The sequence below is a fragment of the Cryptosporidium bovis genome (genome assembly GCF_009768925.1).
Source record: "Cryptosporidium bovis isolate 45015 chromosome Unknown contig_8, whole genome shotgun sequence".
NCBI lineage: Eukaryota > Apicomplexa > Conoidasida > Eucoccidiorida > Cryptosporidiidae > Cryptosporidium > Cryptosporidium bovis.
The window spans coordinates 56,252-69,784 of NW_027124998.1; the positions used below are offsets into that span (position 1 = coordinate 56,252).

The 13,533-nt window shown below is 31.4% G+C and overlaps 7 protein-coding genes across 7 annotated transcripts; 4 read left to right on the forward strand and 3 right to left on the reverse strand.

Moving 5' to 3' along the window:
- Positions 1 to 302: 302 nt before the first annotated feature.
- On the reverse strand, positions 303 to 2,267 carry FG379_003462 (pap1p poly A polymerase (eukaryotic type); the record flags this gene model as incomplete). Its single annotated transcript, XM_067329091.1, has 1 exon — positions 303 to 2,267. The coding sequence occupies one exon, from the start codon at positions 2,265 to 2,267 to the stop codon at positions 303 to 305; it is 1,965 nt and encodes a 654-aa protein (XP_067185268.1).
- Positions 2,268 to 2,859: 592 nt separating this feature from the next.
- On the forward strand, positions 2,860 to 3,774 carry FG379_003473 (uncharacterized protein; the record flags this gene model as incomplete). Its single annotated transcript, XM_067329102.1, has 1 exon — positions 2,860 to 3,774. One exon carries the CDS (start codon positions 2,860 to 2,862, stop codon positions 3,772 to 3,774), a length of 915 nt encoding a protein of 304 aa, XP_067185279.1.
- Positions 3,775 to 4,128: 354 nt separating this feature from the next.
- FG379_003484 (WD repeat) lies at positions 4,129 to 5,823 on the forward strand (the record flags this gene model as incomplete). Its single annotated transcript, XM_067329113.1, has 1 exon — positions 4,129 to 5,823. The coding sequence occupies one exon, from the start codon at positions 4,129 to 4,131 to the stop codon at positions 5,821 to 5,823; it is 1,695 nt and encodes a 564-aa protein (XP_067185290.1).
- A 91-nt stretch (positions 5,824 to 5,914) lies between these two features.
- FG379_003495 (phosphomannomutase) lies at positions 5,915 to 6,783 on the reverse strand (the record flags this gene model as incomplete). The annotated part of the gene is made up of 3 exons (XM_067329124.1): positions 5,915 to 6,094; positions 6,166 to 6,542; positions 6,609 to 6,783. The coding sequence occupies 3 exons, from the start codon at positions 6,781 to 6,783 to the stop codon at positions 5,915 to 5,917; spliced, it is 732 nt and encodes a 243-aa protein (XP_067185301.1).
- Positions 6,784 to 7,244: 461 nt separating this feature from the next.
- On the forward strand, positions 7,245 to 9,706 carry FG379_003506 (minichromosome maintenance mcm7p; the record flags this gene model as incomplete). Its single annotated transcript, XM_067329135.1, has 1 exon — positions 7,245 to 9,706. A coding segment is annotated over one exon (2,462 nt), but the record flags the coding sequence as incomplete, so codon positions are not given.
- A 69-nt stretch (positions 9,707 to 9,775) lies between these two features.
- On the reverse strand, positions 9,776 to 11,143 carry FG379_003517 (uncharacterized protein; the record flags this gene model as incomplete). The annotated part of the gene is made up of 1 exon (XM_067329146.1): positions 9,776 to 11,143. One exon carries the CDS (start codon positions 11,141 to 11,143, stop codon positions 9,776 to 9,778), a length of 1,368 nt encoding a protein of 455 aa, XP_067185323.1.
- Positions 11,144 to 12,061: 918 nt separating this feature from the next.
- FG379_003528 (uncharacterized protein) lies at positions 12,062 to 13,207 on the forward strand (the record flags this gene model as incomplete). The annotated part of the gene is made up of 1 exon (XM_067329157.1): positions 12,062 to 13,207. One exon carries the CDS (start codon positions 12,062 to 12,064, stop codon positions 13,205 to 13,207), a length of 1,146 nt encoding a protein of 381 aa, XP_067185334.1.
- Positions 13,208 to 13,533: the final 326 nt, after the last annotated feature.

Sequence of the window (13,533 nt, forward strand, 5' to 3'; positions counted from 1 at the left end):
TAATATATGTTAATGTTATATATTTCATGGGGCGAGATTATTTTCCTGGAGAATGAATAAATCATTATATTTTTTAAGTATATAATGATATTTAATAGTACTATAACTGTCCCTGTATATATAACTTATTATTAATGTCATATAATTATATAACATTTAAATGCATGCATGCGGTCAAGCGTTCTCTTTTGTGGGTAATAGATGATATAGGCATTATATACAGTCAATAACACGAAACAAAAAAAAATTAAAAGAATGATAAATTACATTTAAGTAAGCTAAAAGTAAATATATAGTCATTTCTAAGTAACGTTATCTTTCTTGGATATATTAATCCTCAAAGCAAGTGGTTTTCTAGATGACATATTTCTAGTCTCATTTGTTTGAGATGAGTTAATTGACTGAATTTTAGCCTTTTTACCAGAACTAGAAATAGTATCGCAACTTTCTTCCTTGTTTAAACAGGCAATATTGTTACTTGTGTTTGTCGGTGTGTCTGGTGGCCCCTCATTTCTCGATCTTTTCATGGAAGCTGTAGATTGTTGTGAAGAAACAAAGCTAGTAGGTGTTTCTTTTGAACAAGCAGAGACATTTGTGGGATTTACATTGACGTCAAAAAAATCTCCAGAGTTGTTTGAACTACTATTTTCACTTAATAATTTGTTATTTTGTGTATTTTTATTATTTTTATATGTTTTTTGGTTTGAGTTATTATTTGTTGTAATGTATTGTTCCTTAATTTGTTTAGGTAAATCTCTTGCTCTTAAGTGCTTAACCTTCAAGTCTATGGAATCTTTAAATGTCTCAACTTCGCTCCAGTTCATAATAAATCCAACAAAATCAAGAATAGAGCTTCTTAAATCAACAACATGAGTGTTCTCAGTATTTGAAACTGAGTTATTATCTGTACTGTTGATATTACTTAATATTAATCCAATATACATGCTTTGACCGAAACTATATCCATCTTTAAATTCATCAGGTTCCTGTATGGCCTTTGGCCACGGCCTAACTTGCAGTCCCTTGAACGTCTCTAGTTTTCTAACTAGAAATCTAAGTTTGCTTTCAATCCAGCCTACCCATTTATGAAATGCTTGTTCATTATTAGCGAGCATTTTAACTTGAATAAAATGTTTATGCTTCTCAAAAAAAAGGTACGGAGACCAGAGCTCACGCCATGTAGCTCTTTCATTTTCAATGTCAACTATTATTTGATAAGCTCTTTGAAGTTCTTCCGTGATAACTCTAAGTGTTGTTTGAGTTACATTATGTGTAGAATTCATAGATGGGAAAGCAGGGGTGATTATTGGCATTACATGTGCTCTATCTTGTGGATTGGTATTTGGATTCCAAACTCTAAATCCCATCAATCCGGGTGTATTTTTAGGTACTTCTTTAATTTCACATAATATTACAGGATTTTTCCACTGCCAAGTTTTATATATATAGAAAAATCTATTTATTATTTGACTAGGAGCTGCATTAGGATAGAGTTGACATATTCTAGCGGTTAATATTGCCCAAGAAATGCCACCTAAATAACCTAATACATTGCTGTATATTCCTCTTGCTTTGCTCCAATGCTTAACAAATCTCAATGATGTTCTAAATGACTCCTTATTTGGAACCAATTGAAGTATCATATCATTTACTCTACATCCATTTAATGATCTTGCTGTTTTGTCATCTACATTTCTTAACAAGTCATCGTCCAATGTATTCAGGTCACTCGGTATTCTTGATAGATTTAAACATGCAAATAACAAATCTATCTCCATTCCATTATATACCAATTTTATAATGGGTGTATAAGCATCTGGAACAGGTTGTACTTTTGTTACATTTATATCCTGTTGTAATTTTGCTAAAAAGAATGAAAAAAATGACTCTCTTGATATATGTCTTGGTGCTATACACAAAGTATCTATATCAGATCCTGCTGCTACTACACCTAATCTGTATGATCCAAAAGTAAAAATACCACCACCTGCTGAAAGTGCCTCTTCTTCGTTCATACTATGTTCGAGACTAGCTTCATATATCCATTCTCTGACTAGTTTGTTTAATGATGCCAATATATATTCTCGTTTTTTCATACCTTCAACAGACTCATATAGATTTTCCTGTCTCATCGCTATTATTAGGTCTTCTGTTAGTTTAAAGTCTTTCGGAGTAGCCATGGCCTCGGATATTGGGGGAGTAACGCCATATTGACGTTTAGGTGCACTTGCTATTCCTTTAGATAACTCTAAATTTACAAGTTCCATATTTATTAACTATATTTATATGTATATATATATATATATATATGTATATATATATATATATATATACATATATATATGCGTTTAGGTTTGTTTGAGGGTAATCATGTAATAGAAAACAACATTTGTAATCTCACTTTTGGATTGTTATTTAAACTCCAAATATAATATCCATAAGTAGTAAAATTACGGTGATTTTACTTTGTTTAACTTATAATTGCCGTCTTTTTTAATGAAAATATATTTGCATATTTATAACTAGAAATGGTTTTTAACCTAGTAAAGTCGCTCAAGCAAAATTTGAATATATTTAGTGGTTACTCAAATGAAAAAGTACAAAAATGTCACAGCGAAATAAATAATTAGAAGGTTTTAATTCCTAAACTCTAAGGTATTGTTATAGTTCAGTATTTTTTAGGTACCACACCTTAGTTAATATAATTATAATGAAATAATTGAATGTTGGCGCCTTTTCTATTTATAACTTATTATTCAATATTTATAAATTAGTGGTTGCATTTTATGGCAAATCAAGGGAGTTGGAGATAATTTACAAGTAGCACTAGAAAAATACATAAAATATATATTGTAAGAGATGAGCAAGCTTAATGATTTTTTTGAGAAAAAGAAACAAAAATCTAAGGGTTTAAATGAATTATTGGCTTCTAAAAGGCCTACAATAGGATCTTTCAAGTTAAATTCAGTTGAGTCTAGTATCTCGTCCATTATATCTGATGGGAATATAGATGAATGGTCGGTTAACATTGAAACGAAAGAGACACCTGACCTTTTTATCGGAGGTAAAAATCTCTCTGCTGAAGGTTTGAGGAGAACGTCAAGTCCTCAAATGGTGGTTGGAATAAAGACATCTAAACCTGATTTTGATTCAAATATTTGGAAGTCTAAGTCTGGAGATTCTAGTACAGTGGGAGCAAATTCATCTTCAGGTAGAGTCTTAACGGGTGATGATGGAACAAAGACAAATATAGACGAGGGTGAAAGCAAACCTAAAGAAACACCGAAATATAATATAAGAGCAAGGTTGGCAGCTAGAGGAGAGAAAGTAGATTTTTTAACTGCCAAAGATGCAATTAGTTCAATGCCGACTTTGGCAGCTGCTGTAGAAAACGTTAATAAGCCTAAAACTTCTTTTTTGTCCGGTAACGTATATAACATTGCAAACTTGAAAAATAGTGAAAAGGAAAGTATAAACAATAAATATCAATCAGATAAAGGTATAGAAAGCGAAAAAAACTACATAAATAATGAGGATGTTCAACAAAATAATAGTGAATCCAAAATTGAGAATGACGTAAATAAACTGGAAGATGAAAACTCAAATTTGAATACCGAAAGTTGTCAACAAGAATGTAAATTAAGTGACCAAGATTTAATTAAAAAACTCAGAACTTGTAATATAAATTATTTGAATAATGATATACTTTTTAATTGCATTATTGATATTGAAAAAAGCAAACTTAAATATTCTGAAATAGTTAGAGATTTTTAATTTAATTAATTTTACACGTGTGTATGTGTACCTTTTTTCTCTTTTCATCAACAAAATTACGAATACTCCTTTTCCTATCGTTATTTTACTTTGATTAATTTACATTTGTAGGGCCAAAAATCGTCAAATTTTGAATTATCTTTACCCTAATTTTATTGAACTCTTACAAACTTGGTTTTTTTCTCATTGCATGTTTGATTCTTTCCAATATATGTGCTATCTCTCTGAGCTTGCTAACTAAAGTTCCCGGTATATGTCAAAATAAAATATAATAATCAAAACAAACAATAAAAAAAGGTAGATAATGGAATTGATTTGAACTAATCATGAATTATACTTTAAACAATACAAAAAATGAAAATTAAACACTCTAGCAAACTGTATCCAAAGAGAATATACAGATTATTTGAAAAGAAGAATGCACTAAAAAATCCAAGTATTGGATTGTCAGAAGTATACCACAATGAGTTATCTGGCTTATCGAAAGTCGACTCTATAATACTCAGGGACTCACGAATATGCAATATTTATACCGAAAGAAGGAGTTGTAAAGACATTATAACACCAAAACTACTGCAAAACGTTACGTTTTATAGAGGCGAGTGCGCAAATACCTGTAAAAGTCACATTAAAGGTGATAGCAGTATTAATGGAATGATAACTTCAATAGATAGCCATAGAAACATTATAGCAGTTAGCAATTCAAAGGGCCTAATAACGCTATACAACACTTCTGACGTGTTGTGTTACAGAGATCTAAATAACGGAAAAGGACCATTTACAAGATATCCACTTGGTTATGTGTTGACTGAAGATCAAAAAATAAGCTTAGAACGAGGGAAAATGTTTAGAATCAAACCTATAATTTTAATTGAACCCGGAGAAAATAATAATCATAGAGGTGTAATATCGAATTTATGCATGAGTCAGGTTGATGGACAGTTATTTGTAACTACAGGATGGGACGGCAAATTTAAAGTCTGGGATACAATAGAGTCATATTGTGTTTACGATATGGACTGCAAATATAGAGTAAATCATTCTGGAATTTGTCCTGTAAGCAGTAATATTATTGGACTTTGTTTGAACAATGGAACGGTTAAGGTATTTGATTTAAGAATGGGACAGGTAACTCAGGAATTATATATTGAAAATAAGATAACTAATATTAAGGGAGATAATTTAAAATCCCCAATAATGAATATGTCTTGGAGGGAGGATTCTGATTTTATTTTGGCAACAGCGACCAAAAGTGGCCATATCAGACTATGGGACTTGAGATTCGCTCCGCAGCCATATTTGTATATGAGTAGCAACGAGCTAGATTGGGGATACATACAAGAAACAAGTTATGTCTCTTCAGATTTTTTGAAAGAATATATGGTAAAAAAACCAAGCATAAACAGTAAAAGTATCGATTGCATTAAAACAGATAACTATAAGAACAAATCTGAAAACAGTATGTACGATAGTGAGCCATTAAGTAGATGCGAACAGTACTTTTTAGAAACAGGTAAAGTATTGAAAGATAAACGTGGTTCAGATGTGTGTTTTAGTACAAATAGCAACGAAAATACGAAATCAAATAGTTTTGGTATGGGTTTTCCCTGTGAAATAGGCCATGCTCATGAGAGTGGAATAAACTGTATTGAGTTTATTAACAATGGTAGGAATATAGTATCGTCGTCATTTGACGGAACTATTAAGCTTTGGAATACACTAAACGGAAAGAATTGTTACGTTTCATTCGACAAGTACGACTCACAGACACTTTGGATGGAAAGTGTTTCAGAGGATTTAGGTTACAGCATAGACAACAAATACAATCATTACTTCAAAAGATTTTCAATTAATAAAACAAATCAGAATGTTTTATATCATCCACATGGAAATGATATAGGAATTTGGAACATTAGAACAGGAAGATGTGAAAAGAGATTGTCTGCACATATGGACGCGGAGTCTGTTAATGTAATACACTCAAGCAGAGACCTTAATCAAATAGTTTCTGGAGACCAGAACGGGGATTTGTTCTTGTGGAGAGTATAGAATAAATATTTAGGCGTATAAATGAGTGTCATTAAGTGGAAGAAAAATTCGTTTCTGGTATAACAGAACTAATTTGAATGCAATAAATTTACTATATGATCCTATTTATTTGTTGTATCGTGTCATTTGGGTTAATTACACTATGACCAATAACTCTTTTATCGGAAAATATCTCGTAGTCGTTACCACCAGGATATGTTTTGTCCCCAAAAAAGTGTATTTCATCAAATTTACCTTCAACATGTTTTAGGCAGAATCTCTTATCCCAACCCTATTGTAATTTAATATAATTTTTTAGAGTTAAAAGTTTACTTTAAAAAGGTCGTTACATAATTAACTTACATTTGGAAACACATCTATGGATATTTGCCCCCCGATTGAGTATTTTAAATCCATGTCTTTAAACTCACTTGACAGTGCATCAATAAGGTTTTGTCTGATGTTTTTTTCCTTGTCAAGTTCGTAGAACTCGAGTCTTTCCTCGTATGAACAGTTTCTACCTATAGGTGATATGTTTAGCATTCCCGTCCTGTATTCTATAAATGTTCCCCTTTTGATTGGAATATCTAACTCTGAAATGTACTTAAGGCAAAAATTAATAAATCTCTTAAGATTGTCTTCCCCAAGATGCTTAGATATACTTTCGGAGCTAACCAATTTACCATCCTCATGGAAAACCACTCCATTCTCGCTGAAAACATAGTGACAACACACTTTTTCTGTTAAAAAAAAGCATAATTAACAATGATGACATTTGTATTTTTCATTATGAAGTCATAACTTACCTTTTCCTAGAAGCTGTTCGCTTACTTTGCCATAATCTGAGCCACTGACTATACCTATTTTAACTTTGTTTTTTGCATCTTTCAGAACGGCTATCATATCATCCATTATTGGTTTTCTAGCAAGTGTAAGGGTACCATCTAGGTCAAACAAAAGTAATTTCTCATTTCTTTTCATCCTAAAGCCAGCTCGAAAGCACTTTTTTTATTGATTGTCAGTTAAAATAACCTATTCTACTTATTTGTATATTTACAGAGTTTTCTAACTTAATAAAAAATCCAGGTTTTTATTAAAGTAAAAAATTTGCTTATTAATATTTTAATTTAGAATATACCGGCTTATTAGTATTTATACGGCACAATATTCAATACTGTAATTACGCCAAACCCCACACTTTAAGTAATAAGATTTAAAAGATATATTATTCAATTTAAATTAAGTTTAAAAAAGTATTTTAAGTAATAATATAAATAACAATAACCGTGTTAATTAGCATTATTGTTAAACACAACCGGTGCAAATAAACAAAACATTGAGGTTAAGAGGTGTAAAAGCAATAACAAAGAAAACAGGTATTATCTGAGAAGCAGTTCATTTTAATTCATTGAGTAATCTCTCTTAAATATATAAACTGAAAAATGGCAATTATAGCCTCGGATAATGCTTATGAAAAAGTGAGGGCTTATAATGATCACATTAAACTCTTACAGGATTTCATAGAGAATTTTGAGAGTTATGGGGAAAATGTTGATGAAGTTGGAAGCAAAAACAATGAAAATGGTCATTTAAGTTCGTCATATGAGAAAGAGCAGATAGTGGACAACCTATGGGGTGGAAAAAAGTATATGAAGATAATGCAAAGGATATCAAATAGAAAGGAGAAAGTACTAGCGATAGAAATAGACGACATATTAAGTTATGGTAAGCATGCAAATAAGATAAGCGAATTTAACAATTTAGTGCACTCTGTATTGTCAAATACAAAAAGGTATATACAGCTAATATATATCGCAGCAGATAATTGCTTACCAACACCAACAGAAAATAGTATATTAAGCAATTTAAAAATAGAGGACATAAAAAACAGCAAAAGATCTGAATCTATGAAGAACTGCAACGTACCGGCTTATCTGAGATCAGATTTTGAGGTAATGTTAATAGGGAGCAAGAGAATGCCAATAACACCTTTAAGAGAAGTTAAAGCGGAATATGTTGGTGGTTATGTCAAGTTAAACTGCATAGTCACAAGGGTATCTAGCGTTAAACCAAAGATACAAGTGGTTTGTTATACATGTGAGGTGTGTGGTTGTTCTGTATGGCAATCCGTGGAAAATACAAGTTACATGCCGTTAATTGACTGTGAATCGAGCCAATGCAAAAATAATAAAAGAACTGGCAATCTTAAGTGTAACATAAAGGAATGCAAGTTCATTAAATATCAGGAAATAAGAATACAAGAGCCTGCTGACCAAGTTCCTACAGGTAACGTTCCTAGAAATATGAAAGTAATAGCAATTGGTGAGAACACCAGAAAACTCCTTCCTGGAATGTATGTAACCCTTTCAGGTGTTTTTCTTCCTATAATTAAGGAGGGTTACCAGGCAATCAGATCTGGGCTTACTGCAGATACTTACTTTGAAGTACACAATATTTACAATTACGTTTCAAGTAAGAAGGTCGATTTAACAGATTATGAGAAAGAGCTTATTGAGAAGTTGAAAAATGGCATTAACAGCAATAGTCCTTCCGACATAAATGAGAATGGGACAGGTAATAGCGGAGTTTTATTCTCCGAATTTTATGACAGACTTGCAAATAGTATTGCTCCAGAGATTTTTGGAATGCTTGATGTAAAGAAAGGGCTTTTGTTGCAACTTATCGGTGGTTCTACTAAAAATGTAAGTGATGGGATGAAAATTAGGGGGAATTTACATGTGCTTCTTATGGGTGATCCTGGTGTAGCAAAAAGTCAATTGCTTACTCAAATTACCAAAATAGCTCCTAGAGCCATTTATGCCACAGGTAAGGGTAGCAGTGGTGTTGGTCTTACAGCCTCAGTAGTTAGAGATCAAAACACATCTGAGGTTACTTTGGAGGGTGGTGCCCTTGTTTTGGCAGATAATGGTATTTGTTGTATTGACGAGTTTGACAAAATGGACGAATCTGACAGGACGGCTATTCATGAGGTCATGGAACAGCAAACAGTTTCTATTGCCAAAGCAGGAATAACAACAACTCTTAATGCGAGATCATCGGTACTTGCCGCTGCTAACCCCGTTTCTGGTAGATACGACACTAGAAAGTCACCTGTTGCCAATATGAATTTGCCAGACTCGCTATTATCTAGATTCGATCTTCAGTTCCTCCTGCTAGATATTCCGGACAGAGAAAAAGATCTCAAACTTGCTCGCCACGTATTGTATGTTCACAAAAATGAAAAGGCACCTGAAGATATAGACTGTATTTATAATAACGGTGGTGAAAATGCTAACCAGTCCGAGAGAAGAGCAAGTAAAAAGAGAGCCAAGGGAAGAACAAACGCAGCATCAGCAAGTGAGAATAATGGAACTGTAAATAAGAACCAGAAAACATTTTCTACTGTATTTATGAGACATTTTATTGAGTTGACGCAAGAATTTCATCCACTAGTTCCAGAAGAACTCGTATCTGAGATTGTGCAACACTATGTTGAACTTAGAAAGAGAGAAAAAATTGAACAGACCAGAGAAGACTGGAGGAAAACATATACAACACCCAGAACTCTGCTTGGAATTCTCAGACTTTCTCAAGCATTAGCGAGAGTCAGATTTAGCAACACTGTTGAGAGAAGCGACTTTGAGGAAGCAACTAGACTTATGATAGAAAGCAAAAGAAGTGTAATTAATCCTGGTAATACCGGTGGGTACTCTAATATTGGAACTAAGAATAAAAGACACGACTTTAGAGATCAAATTATTGAAATTATTAAAGACATGCATATTAAAATATCCGAAAATATTGAAGACAAGAACAAACTTGTTCAAATACCTATTTCTGAGATAGAAGTTAGAATCGCCCATAGAGGACTTCTTAAACAACAGTTAGAACTCGTTATAGATGAGTACATTGAATTAGGTGTGATATCAAAAGGTAAAAGTGGTGAATATATATCTTTTATTACAAATATTAACTAGTACTTGCCAACGTTATAATAGTACCTTTCTGTTTTAATCCCATTTAAGGAAGTAGAATTGTTATTTTTATTGTCTTTATAGCCAAATACCTTTTCGAATGAAAATTGTGTATATTTAAGAACGCCTTTATTGTTTACGTTCCTGCCACTAGTATTATTGTCATTGTTATTGCTTGTGTCGTTTTCATCGGCCTGGTGACGAAGGTTGTTATATTGAGTTTTGTTATTCCAGAACCCATAAATAATCGCCATTGAAGGCACTATTTCGGTGATTAACAGGTATATGCTATCAAATTCTAGTCTGTAAGAAGACATATATATATTATTATTGATTGTTATGTCTTCAGCATTGCTTTTTATACAGTTACATGCTAATGAAATACCATCAATAATGTAACTTGCACTTAATATAATAAGCGATAATGGACATATTAATGTTATAAGCATTATTTTGCCTTTTAAATCAATTACTGTTGATTTGTAAATGTAGTTATAAAAAAATCTACATGATGATAAATTAGGTGAAGATGATGATGTTGTTTCTGAATATATATTAAAATTATATTTTGGACTGATTTCAATATGACCTGCTGATTTATCGTTTATATTTTTATTAAAATTATAGTTGTCAATATTTAGTAGACCACTATTCAATGTATTTTTATTTATTAAACTTTCACCAAGTTCACTATAAACATTGTGGCGTTTATTTATTTGTTTAACCAATTCAAAACCTAAATGCAACCAGAAATAAGAATATAGTGAGTATAATATACCTGTGAACATATATATTATTATTTCAATCTTAATTATAATTTCCTTTTTCAAAATTATTAACAAATACAATCCACTAAATACATACATTAAAACATTCATACTTATAATTAACGGTATTTGAATTGACTTAAGAATCCTATTTCCCTCTGATTTAGTCAATATTGAACTCCAAAGACACATTATAATTGAATATGATGTCAACAATACTGTACCTACAATATGGTCATATATTCTTAGCAACTCAAACCTTTTTATCCCCATAGTAGCCATAAATAATGGATCAAAGCACAATACTAGTATTGACACTATGTAAAATAGTCTTAAAACCAGAGATGTAGTGAAGATTTTCAAAAAATATGGTCTTATTCTCCTCCCATTGCTTTCAACTATATTTATCGTTCTCGTTTCCACTGCTGATATTTGTAATATTGAAAGTGCACCCAATATTAAATATATTATTCCAATAAATGATATGAAACATATAGAAAACAAGGAAATACTACTGTTACTTTCATTTAAAACACTATAAACAATGTTTTCTTCGTCATAGTTCTGCATTTCATTTGCTACCTCCAACAACTTGTTCATTATTGGCTTAAGTCCCAAAACAAATAATTAGCAACAATAACTGGTTTTCTAATAAATTTACACTTAAAATTAATTAATTAATTGAAGTCAGAGTTTTTGTTTACCCACTTGTCTCTTGTTACATTTACTATTGTTTATTTACCATTTTATGAATATAACAGCCACGCTTTTCGGAAAAAATATAGTAGTAATTCCATATTCTGTTAATTTATTGATTATAGGAGCTTTTTGTGAGATTCAAACCCATTTATTTTATTAAAACTATCAGGTCAATATTGTGATCAATAATTGTGCATTAAATTTATCTTTACAGTCAATTCTAATATTTCGTCCGTCCTACTTTAAAATATATGGCGACTGACTAGAAACTTTAGTAAAACAAATCTAACGCTGATAAAAAACCAAATTGTAACGGGTATATTATGAACTCACTCAATCATTAAAAATAACTGCGAAATTCTACTCACATTTTTCTGAAAATATTAGATTTGTAATAACTCGACCTTAAGAAAATAGCCAGAGGCGCTTAAAATCAGGCGCCAAAACAGGTAACGATAAATTTGTGCATGTAACAAATATTGGAATATAATAATAGATACCATTTTAAAGTATGACAAGGACGAATTATTAAAATAAAAGTAGAAATTATTAGATTAAAGGTTTAGAAATATAATATTTTGTTAGGCTGATAGTTAATATAATAGTAGCAGACTCACATTTAACCAAGTGTATTTAACTTTCAAAAGTTGGATTAGCGGAGGTAACACCTAAAGACCAAAATTTAGGTATATAAATAAGAAAATACATGCTGTATCATTAACTTAATGAATGAAAAATTAGGTTTGCATGGGTCAATAGTTTTTTGAGTGTAATAATTAAAAAAGAGCAGTGGATGTATGTTAACAAGGGACTAAAAAAATGTACGAGACAAATACGAACAATGAAACAGCTATTCACTCAAATAAATTAAATTTAGTTGAAACAAATGTAATTGAGTGTAGGTCTGGTTTAGACTTGGACAGAACCGGCAAGAGGCCTAGTGTTCGAATGAGAACATCCCTCGTGGAAAATACAAGCCAAAATATTCCTAAAATAGTAGAATTAGAAAGGAATAATAAAGGGCAAATTAAGTACAACCTTAGGGTTTCAGCAGAAGAGCTAATAAATTCTGATCAATATGAGTATGTAAAAACAATTAGTTCAGGTGGATTTGGTCTCGTTAATTTGTGTTTAAACAAAAGTATATTTAATTTGCCTAAAGGAAAGGAGATTGCTATTAAGTTATTTATTAGAGGAACTAACAATAATGGTGAGAAAGTTGAGCTCTCAGATGAAAGATTAAAATCTATAGAGACGGAGTTAAATTGCATTAGAATACTGAAACATCCGAATATAATTGAATATTATGGTATATTAAATCCATCTTCAGGCCAGATAGGTTTTGTAATGGAATATTTGAATGGAGGTACAGTATTTGATGTGTTGTACTCAAGTGTGAACGTTATACCACTAGAAATAAGGAGAATGTGGTGTATTCAACTTGCATCCGTAGTTTCTTATATGCATGAAGGCTGCCATCCATATAGATTTATACATAGAGATATAAAAACAATAAATTTGCTTATTAACAAGAAGGATTACAGCATTAAGCTATGTGATTTTGGTAATGTCCGCGAGAGAACTTTTTCTTATTATAAACTGGAAAATAATGGAGGCTCAGTTCGTTACATATCGCCAGAATCATTGACAGTAGGCTCATTTATAAATGACAAAACTGACATATGGTCAATTGGTTGTTGCATTGTAGAGATATTCGGAGGAGGTGTTCCATATATCAAATACAAAGATGATGCAGCATTAGTAAAGATAATAAAGAGTGGTATCACGCCTGAAATACCATCATTTTTTCCTTCAAATTTAAAAAAAATATGCTCTAAATGCTTTTCTATTGATCCTAATTCAAGACCGAGCAGCTACAAGCTCCTACGTGAACTAAGTAATCTAGATATAAGAAGTTTGAGAAATTCGAAACTTGCAAATCTAGACAAACAGCCAAATGTCTAAACTTTTGCAATTGAATTTAATTATTAAAAATGTACTGTACATGAAAGCTATGTTACACTAAAGTTAGTCTAGCAAAAAGTGTAAGTTATGCTTTGTGTTTTGTATTGACAAATGTATTTTCTAGTAAAACCAATTTATTGCTATATTGATACACTCTGTAATGTCATTTCTTTTAAATACTTTTGTCGGCGCCAAATTGCGAGAGGTTAATTTTTGACATTGGAAATAAATCGATAAGGAGATTTAGAAAATAGGACTTAATTGGGGTGTGATGGTTAGGTCAATATTCAGGTTTTACATAGGTGAATACTAAAAAGTTGTTACGG